Genomic DNA, 10,123 nt, shown 5'->3' with positions numbered 1-10,123 from the left:
CTAAAAGGAGATAAGGAATCTCACATTAGCACACCAAGGTGCGGATGGACTTCAAAGTCAAGGCTCATCTTCTCAGCTAGAACAGACTTAGCTTTTGCTCTGCCAGGGCAAGTGGCCCTGGACTACCCAGACATCTTAACGTTCCCAGGGTGGCAGAGCGGCTGACATCATGCCCTTCACACTGACAACCCACGAGAGAGAAATGTACGGCGCTCCTTCTGTGTTCCTGTGGGGCAAACCCAAACCCGGGCTGCTGGCGTGGTATTTAAGAGAGTGCCTCCCCCAAAAGTAACAAAGAGAATCCTCATCAAAGCTATCAAACGCGTTAAAAAAATACAAATTGATTGCTATTTACTTGTGACAACGTTTGTTAAAAATATTACTTCTGTCTCTGAGAAGAGAAAACTCTCTTCATATAATATGGAAAAATAAACTCTACCAAACCCACAGTCAACATTCTCCACACTGCCCTGGGGCTTGGGCTTTTGCGTCTCCATGCGTCATCACCAGCGTAAATGGAGGACATTTTTCACTGTACTATCCAGTGTTGCAAAAAAAGGGGAAACAGGCGGTAAGGAGGGAGAGACTTCAGAAGGAGGATGGCTTATCTGCTAACCAAAGGGAAGGTCACAGGGTGGCTTCAGGTCCTCCTAAAAGTCGTGGGATGTCCCCTCATCTCTTCTGACTGCTCACGGACCTGCTAACACTTGGGGCGTTCTTCATGGAAGGGGACGGAGCCAGTTAGGTCCAGCATCAATGTCACTGCAAAGGGCTCCTCTTATGCGCCCGGGATCATAATGAAACACTGAACTGGAGGAATGGGAGAAGACAAGGATACATAAAAACAGTAAAATGTTTATTTTCTTAGAAAAAAAAGTGGGAAAGAGGGATTCAGAATGATTGTGATCACACTTTCGTTTGCATCTGAGCAAAGCCAAAGTTGCAAGCTTAATCCTTGATTAAGATACCTACTAAGTGAAGCGACCTGCTGTTCTTTCCTAGGAGTCATGTCACACATGCTCTGAATGCTTCTCTACTTCTTCTTAGCAGAGAAACAAGGCTTGTCAAAGCAGCCATCCCATCTCCAAAGCTCAACATTGTCGGTGAGGAGGAGGAAAGTTCTAGTGCTCAGGGGAGACAGGGAGAAAGGAGAGCAGGAAGGAGACGCTTGTCTTAGAAGTGGAACTGGTTTAGAATAGAAGTTTGATATCTGAGTTCACCACTACTTCATCTTATAGAAAATAGGTTGGAGAGCATCTGTAAAACCGACAATATCTTTAAGGTGAGAATGCAGAATTTTGCTGCATACCTGGACACAAGAGAAGTGAAAAGTTGCAACAAGTTTTAAGTAGCAGCAACAAAGAAAGTTCGATAACAGTTTTGTTTTGTTTTTAGCAATATTCCTTTGCAAGTTCATTAAGAAACACTGTAATTTAATGGGGCATATGCTATGGAACGATCTTCTTTTGCTATAGTGCTGTCCGTTGAAGAGAACCGACCTTTGCAAAGATTTCAACTGGGGTGTAACCTATTTACACAGTAGTAGCTCCGGGTTTGAGTGGTAGAATTGGTGCTATGTGATATCCTCTTCTTCCGAACAGTAATCTCGACCCTTGAAGGGAAAAGAAAAGAATAACGTGTGAATGAAAAATTCAAAGCCAAGCCCAAGTCAGTTCCTTGCAATCAATCAATTTGTTCTCAGTCTATGCCTCCTTGCAGCAGAGACCAGGTCAATTGATTTATAAACTGTATAGAACTCAAGGCAGGTAAGCTTTACCAAGCTCCAAATAAGCCCTTATCATGGCAAGAGTTTCTGCTAGGTTATCCAAAACTCAGTCTTTGGAATTACCAAATGGATGACTGGTCTCCAACCAAGAGACCAATTTCTCAGGAAGAAGAGAAAGTGAAATGCACAGTCAACAAGCCACTTTCAGCTCTGTCCCACCCGCTCTCATTCCACAAGCCGGGAATTATTCACAGTTTTACAGCCAGGGAGGGAATAAGTGAGGGATGTCTTAATTTTAATCCACTCTAGATTAAACATAACTTAAAAAACAACAAACACATGGGCTTCCCCGGTGGCGCAGCGGTTGAGCGCTGGGTTGCAAAGCTGCCCGCAGCCTCTGCAGCGCCAGTTCGGGAGGGTGAGAGAATTCACTAGAGCCAGAGCAGGGAGCAGAACAGGCAGAAGGACCGAAGTACACTGCTGAGGGGAGCAGCGGGCGGCAGGAGAGGTCTGTGTGCCATGTGGGACCCTCCTCCGGTGGCCGGGGAGCAGCCGGGGATCGAACTGGCGCTCCAGAGGCTGCGGGCAGCTTCATAACCCAGCGCTCAACCGCTGCGCCACCGGGGAGGCCCTTGACTTTTCCTTTTTAAATTCACACTACCTTTCAATTTTGGAGTAGGGGAAAGGTGATATTTCTTAAAAAAACGGGTCTTTCTAAATAACTGGAACTTATTCCTAAAAGTACTAAGAACTTAAAACAATAATTTTGCACACAACTATTTCTCCCATGTAGAAAATGTTTCTTTGTCACATTATCTACATATTAGAAATATTTCACATTTCGGGGCCCTTGACAGGCTAACTCTGGACTCTTGAACAGGCTACCATTCTGTGTCTCAGTTTCCCCAGCTGTACATGAATACAGGAACATACCTACTTCATGGGGTTGCTGAGGATTAAATAGGACCTGGCACATAATTTTACACTTGGCACATACGTGTGCACCTGTGTGTTTGACAAATTTTGAAAATGCTGCCACACGATGAAGTCTTCAGGGCCTGCAGACACATGAGGGGTGTCTTCTGTGCCAGATGGCCACAGATGGCTGTTCTCTCTGAATGGGATTCACTAATTAGCAGGTTCGTTTCCTCCAGCCATCGAGTATCCACTTCACCCCCCTCTTTGCATAGTGTCTGAGTCCAGTGTCATCTCCAGGCTTGTTTTATTTAATGTGTTAAATGTCTCCTGAACAGAGACGCAGAGCAACCAATCTTCTAGAGAAGTGTGACTTCCGCTGTCACCCCCTGGACAGCCAGTCAAGCAAGGGGTCTTCTGTCCAAGCAGATGCCAATCAAGTGTTGGCTCAGACACTTGGGACACAGTCTCTGAGCCACCTGTCGGAGAGCTAGAAAGGAGGGCCTTGTGGTCCCCCACCATTGGGAGCTTATTCTCCAATGGGGAAACAGGCTGCAGTCAAACATATCAATACAATGCCAAAAACACACAGGATGCTTTCCACATATCCTCAGCTCAGCAGTTTGGAGAGCAGACATGCAGATGGACAATGGCTGTTCAGTTCATCTGGAGGGAAAGGCAGGGGTCCTGGAATTTTCATGGTGGGTTTATGGAGGATGGGAAAGAGGAACATTTCTGGTGTGTATGTTACATATACACTGTTGTGTGACATTGGCCAAAATATCAGGTTTTGGTTTCCTGGGGATGACCATGGTCTCTGTCTCATAGACGACCAGGCATAGGAATAGGTGATCTGATAGTGTCAGGGAGCCCTCCCTTCCACCTCAGCCTCATACCCCAGATGGGTCTGTTTTCAAATAAAGTTTCCATGGCAGAATCCAACTTCTGCCATTCTTTTTCATATCTAAATGAGGATTCAAATAAAAGCACAGACTCAGCCAAACAATGTGGGGGCTAGAGGGTACCTTATCTGCAAGGAAGACATTGGAAACTATGACACACACACACATGCACACACATACACTTGGGAACTGGGACACTCATCGATGAAACAGTGTCTCTCACTCTGTAAACAAGTTAGTTTTGCAGCAGCAGGAGCAATTTCAGGCCCTTCAAGTTGACTTTTCACAAGAAATCAGCCCACTTTCAGAGGCAAATCTCTACAAACCCTCAGTGTCAACTCAAAGCTGCAACATACATTTTCTAAGTCTTTGTGTCTCTGAGATTTAAATCATTATGAGAAGAAGGAAAAAGGCATTAGTTGCTCCGCTGACATCATTTCATTGACTATTTACTCCAACTCCACCAGGCAGAAATGGGGTATCCCGTTATTATTATTTGTGGGGAAGCATCAGAGAAGCAGCCCAGGAGCCTCAGGCTAACCCTGGCCTGTTTGCTATGACGGTAGTGAGTTGATAACTAAATTTACACTCAAATCATGCTTCACGTTTGTTATTATCACCTGCCAGCAGCTGTGGGAAGCAAGTATTTTGTGAACAGAAAATCTGGAAATCAAAAACACATCGAGAGCAAGAGCTATCAGAGGGCCACCCAGTGTCGTTCTGAGCCAGGAGAACCTGGGGGGGATTATAATTGGAGGACCCCCCAATGCACACTGGACACACTACGGGATTCATGGCTTTGGGAACTTAGTTCGCACCTATAACATGACTTCATGTCTCATTTACATTTTTAAAGGCCCCTGCTGTTGGAAGGCAGGAAATCGGAGCAAGCTGGGCTAGGAGGCACACTGCTCCTCTCTCAGTTGCAGCTTTCCCTTGCCCCTTAAAGGGACGACAAAATGGAAGTCTTTGTAAGGATGCCTTAGCAGTCAGAATTGGGGACTGTCAGGCACAATTCCACCCTTGTGCAAAGGACACACTGGAAGCCACAGAGAGCAAGGTCCCCAGGAGGCCCCCACACGCTGGTAGAACGGAAACTCCCAAGGATGCTGACAAGGAAGGGTTGTTTCAAGAACTACAGGGACATTTTAGTGTGGCCTCAAAAGATCTCCAGGAGCTTTTGCCTACAGAAAGCTCCCTGACCACTTGCTTCCCTACTTTGTATAGCTTTCCATGGTCTATTCAGTTGTTTATAGTCTTCTCTTGGAAACTCCTCAAAGTTTATGTCAACACAGAACATACATTCCTAAGGTTTTAGGGGAAAGATTTTGTTTGAGGAGGTGTCTAGGCTAAGAATGAGAGTGTTAAGGAGTATTGAAGGAAAGGCCATTGACTAAATTTTAAATTCTGCTAGCTTAAAAGGGAACAAAGAGTGACTTTAAACAAAGAAACTTCTTTCCAAGTGTGCAGTACTTTTTCTTCTCAAGTTTAAGTTGACAGTCTAGACTACAGTCTACATGGACCTGTAGTTTCTTTCAATTAGAAAAGGTTTTATTATAAGAAAAAAATGCTGTCAGATTAAAGTGCAAAAAAATTGTGAAATTATGGCAAAATATTTAAAAACCTCTACACATCTGCCCCCATAGGACCTCAGCACTTATACATGAGCGCTGGGCTTTGAATGCCAACACAGAAGTCTCTAAATATATGAAACTTTGGCTACTAATACATACACTTCAAGCATATAACAGCCAGGTACGAACTAAGTTCCCAAAGGAGTAGATTAGAGTCCAGTGAAAGTCACCAAGAAGAAGCATGGAACTCAGGTTCCCCATCTGTAAAATGGGAATTAGCAGTAATGCACATCAGGTGTTTTGCAAAACTGGGCACAAGGTAAGAACTTAATAAATTATAGCTCATAAATAATGATACCGAAAGATGAGATAAATAGATCTTATAGTTAAAAAACTAGATGAGAAGTGGGTTGGATCAATAAGCTACCCTAAGCTCTTCAAACAAGCTGGGCATCTTGAGGCCTGGGTACTTGTTCTTCCATTTCCTTCCTGGAACTCCCCCTGCTCCCAACCTTCACCTCCCCATCCACTACTTCTCATTTTCTAGGTCTCTGCTCAAATATTACCCCATTGTCATCCTTGAACACATAACACACAATAGCATTCTTACTCTGTTTATTTTTATTCATACTACTTATCATTACTGACATTATTAATATAGTAATCTATTTTTTTATTGGCTGTTTTCTCCCTTGAATAAAAGTTCCAAGAGGGCACAGACCATTTATTTTATGTAGCACTGCATCCTGGACCTAGAGTTGCCAATATGTCAGATGCTCAGTAAAAATTTGTTGAGTGAATGAAAGGATGGCAAGTACCTAGAGAGTACTGGAGCCAGAGAGGGACCTGGAAATGAAATGCCCCATTTCCAATATTCCAGACACAAAGGCTTCTCTTTTCAGCTGGAAAACATCAGGTTCGTTCAAGCTGCCCATGGAACTGTTTAACAGTTGAGAGCAACTTAGTCTGGGCCTTTGGAACCACAGGATAAGTCTTCCCAGACAGACTTATCCCTCCTCCGACTGTTAGGTTTAACATGCACTTTTTAAAATGGATCCATCAAAACATCACCAGCACAGAATAAGATATCCCAGCAATACAGCCTGAGATAAATTAGAAGTAAGAGCCTTACAAGGAGTATAAGCAGAAACGAGAGATTCCAAGAGAGTGGATGTGCTCAGTCTTAACAATAATAAGACATCTAAAACTGAACTTTTTTCAAAGCTCTGTGGAGGAAGATAACTCTTTGTCTCAAAGCAATAGAAAAGATCACAGAGGAAAAAAATTAAAAAATGAACACAATTTTATCATGTAAAAATTAGCCTTTGCATGTCAAAAAATAATAAAGTACAATAAAATGGCAAACCTTGTAATGGGAAAAATACAGGCAGCACACAATGTGTAGATGCTTAAAGTTATGAGACAATAAAAAACCGAACGGAAGATCTCAATAAGAGCGATAGAGGACATAATGAAAACTCATCTAGAACAAAACAAAACCAATTAAACAAGACAAAGAGAAGAAATGGTCTGCTTGGGTAATAAAATGTAAATTAAAATAGCTAGATATTATTTAAAAACGGTGATAATACCCAATTCTTGAAAGTGTACGATGAAATGCAAATCTCCTACATTGCTGGTAGCAGTATAAAATGGTAAGGCTATTTTGACAAGTAATTCGGTAATATGTATTATGAGTCATAAAGCTGTTCATACTCTTATTATAGCAATTGCAGAAGTCAGCATCAAAGATAAAAGCCCAAATATATGTTTTTAAAAGATCTATGCATAGGCTCCCTGGGGCTGAAGGTAGGAATGGGGATTGACTGTATGCAGGCAGAAGTGAAGGAAATGTTCTAAAAATGTAGTGTGGTGATAGTTGAGCAATTTGGTAAATTTTCTAAAAAATCACTGCAATGTACATGTAAAACAGGTAAATTTTGTGCTATGTAAATTATATCCCATAAAGTTGTTAAAAGTACATGTACATGTAACTTCATTGCATTAGGTATTAAAAAATCAATCTACTATCCCAAAGACAAAATGGTTTCTAAGGTATAGTTCATGCATTCTCTACTACCAAACCAGCAAACCGAACAACCAACCAATTAACCAATTAACCAACTAATCAACTGGACCATTCACCCACTGTGTCCCAAACACACAGGTCCTTCTTACATACCACAGTATTTTCACGCATTTTCTTCTCTCCTTTCCTACCCGCTCTTTCCTCTCCTTTTTCTTTACAACCTTGTTCCAACGTTGTATCTTCAAGTGACAATTTCTCTAGTTTGCTCTAAGGAGGTTTGGTCTCTTCCCTTCTTAGCTTCCTTCCATTTCACCACCATGTTTTATCGTGATTTTAGCCAAAATGGTTGACTCCCTTACTTGACGGGGCAGGACATGGCTCTTATTCACCTTGGTCTTTTTGATACCTGATGGAACCCTTACATGGCCCACATCATGCACAACCCACAAACTAACAGAGGTTCCCATTGTCGCTCAGGGAGATGAAGGAGAGGAAGATGCGCTCAAAGTCCACCCATCAGTCAACATACAAGAGCTCACCTTGTGATAAGTATTACTGACTCGAAACACTTGGGCATTTGGGGGTAGGTGTGGAGGCTGCTGAATGATGTTTTAGATAGGAAGTGCTGGCACTTTTACAAATGAAGCACGTTGTCAGTATTTTGCAGATGATGCTGGAAAAAGCAGCCTTCTCTACCAATACAACTGACAAAGAATACGTTTTTTTTTTTTTTTGCGGGACACTCGCTGGTGGCCAGGGAACAAACCGGCACTGCAGAGGCTGCGGGCAGCCTCGCAGGCCAGCGCTCAACCACTGCGCCACCAGGGGAGGCCCCAAAGAATAAGTTTTGAGCAAAATTATCAGCAGAGACTGGAAAACAGCCTGCTTATAAGAATTGCCTGGAGGGGCCTCCCTGGTGGCACAAGGGGTAATTAAGATGCAACTTATAAGGCTGTCCACAGTCACTGCAGCACGAGTTCGATCCCCGGCCAGGGAGCTACCCACATGGTGCGGCAGACCTCTCTTGTCTCACCTGCTATTCCCCTCAGCAGTGTATTTCTGTCAGTCTGCCTGTTCTGTTCCCCGCTTTGTCTCTGGTGAATCCTCTCACCCTCCCACACATCTGGCCTGTACCCTGGTTCTTGCATGTATAAATAAATAAAATCTTAAAAAAAATAAAGAATTACCTGGAACTTAGGAGCACAGAGGGGCTGCACAAAATCATGAGGATCTGCTATTCATTATTCATCATTTTAGTTTACATAACTAATATCTATGTAAACCACACTTGGTACTATGTCTAGTTCTCTTTTCAGAATATGCTCAATCAGGCATCTTAAACTCAACCTTTTGCTGTTGCCATAAAATTCTAAATTAGAGAACCTTGCAGGTATTGCAATGGGGTCAAGTAACTAAGTTCTCCATTCAAGATTCTCATGTTTGGAGAAATCAGACGTAGAGTTTTGAAATGAAGTCTCATTTATTTGTTTTAATGAGACTTATTTCTGTCTGAAATGTCAGTTACACTTATCACAAGGTGAGCTCTTGTATGTTGACTGATGGGTGGACTTTCAGTGCATCTTCCTCTCCTTTATCTCCCTGAGTGACAATGGGAACCTCTGTTAGTTTCTGTGTGCATGATTTTTTTTTAATTTTCTTGTCTCTCATTTGCTTCCTTCTCATGATTCATTTTCCTCCCACTTTTCCTAATTGTGGGCTTCTGGAGTCATAGTTTCTTGACTTAGGTCTTCTTCCTTGAGAGCTTCTATCCTGTGCTATTAGACTGAACTGGTCATTTTTCTTTTCCTTTTTTTTCTGTTTTCTAAATATTTATTTATTTATGCGTACAAGAGCTGGGGTACAGACCAGAGATGCGGGGGGTGGGGGTGGGGGTGAGAGTTTCCACCAGAGATAGAGTAGGGAACAGAACAGGCAGACTGACTGAAATAAACTGCTGAGGGGAGCAGTGGGCAAAACAGGAGAGGTCTGCTGTGCCATGTGGGTTGCTCTCTGGCCAGCTGGGTATCGACTCATGCTGCAGAGGCTGTGGATTGCTTCATAGTGCTGTGCTTAACCCCTGGTGCCACCAGGGAAGCTCCTGAATTGGTAATTTTTCTAGGCACCAAAGAACATCTTGATTAATGAAATATAATCGCCTCAACTGTTATTTTGGTGTAGGGATTTAGTGGGCATTTCCCTTCTCTCCTTACAATCTTTTCCTCTATGTACCCTGCATCCTCCTCCTTCCATAGGGCTGGAGGTGTCAGGGCCTCTTTCATCTGGGAGCATTTCAACAGTATTTTTGTTAACAGCCCCACAGCAATTTATAACAATAGTTTTGAGGAAAGGCTGAAGAAAAGCAAAAATAATTAGCTAAGCTGTTAAAATCTCCTCCCCGGCTTACTTCATTAGAAAAATCAATCGAGGCATTAATGGCTGCCTTCGTTTCTAATGAGCTTTAGTCTAATTAGACTCACATGTCATTATTTCAGTTGGAAAAAGGTCTCACTTGTAGTGAGCAGTAGGAGTGTGACTGCCTTTGACCATATATAGGAATGATCACCACCATCACAACAGCAGTGACAATAACCCCAGAATACTGGGCTTTTCATTTCTGAGAGAGACTCGGTATTAAATTAACAGCTTTAAACGCCCCTTGAAGTGTTTATTATAGCCCAATTCCCATTCTACCAACAAAAGAAGGATATTTTAGAAGTGTTAAGGCACATGTTTTTCAAGCTTTATCTGACCGGCACTCTGCCCTTCCCTGGAAGGAGAACAGGCAAAAAGAACATGGGTCCTCATGTCTCCATGCCACATGGAATGATGTCCAGGAGCAGGTGGTGATTCCTTTGTCAAGGGCTGGAGAGACAATGCTTTAGGATTTTTGCTTCACGTGTTCTCTGCCATTGTAAACATGAAGGCAGGCAAAGATATAAGTAAAAGGATGAACAAGGCTGTATTCTAATAAAACTTT

The 10,123-nt window shown here is 42.7% G+C and overlaps 1 protein-coding gene across 2 annotated transcripts in view; it reads right to left on the bottom strand.

The window, feature by feature from the left end:
- Nucleotides 1–837: 837 nt before the first annotated feature.
- CUNH1orf21 (chromosome unknown C1orf21 homolog) overlaps nt 838–10,123 on the bottom strand; it is a 228,084-nt gene continuing 218,798 nt past the window's right edge. For both annotated transcript variants that reach the window (XM_054693408.1, XM_037506294.2), the window contains exon 6: nt 838–1,612. In XM_054693408.1, the coding sequence (XP_054549383.1) occupies nt 1,574–1,612 (39 nt within the window). In that variant the 3' untranslated portion in view covers nt 838–1,573. The remainder of the gene's footprint in view (nt 1,613–10,123) is intronic.

The sequence above is a fragment of the Talpa occidentalis genome, unplaced genomic scaffold (assembly GCF_014898055.3).
Source record: "Talpa occidentalis isolate TD23 unplaced genomic scaffold, MPIMG_talOcc4v2.1 talOcc4.12, whole genome shotgun sequence".
Lineage (NCBI taxonomy): Eukaryota > Metazoa > Chordata > Mammalia > Eulipotyphla > Talpidae > Talpa > Talpa occidentalis.
The sequence above is the reverse complement of the archived record's forward strand: the minus strand, read 5'-3'. Positions and strand labels throughout refer to the sequence as shown.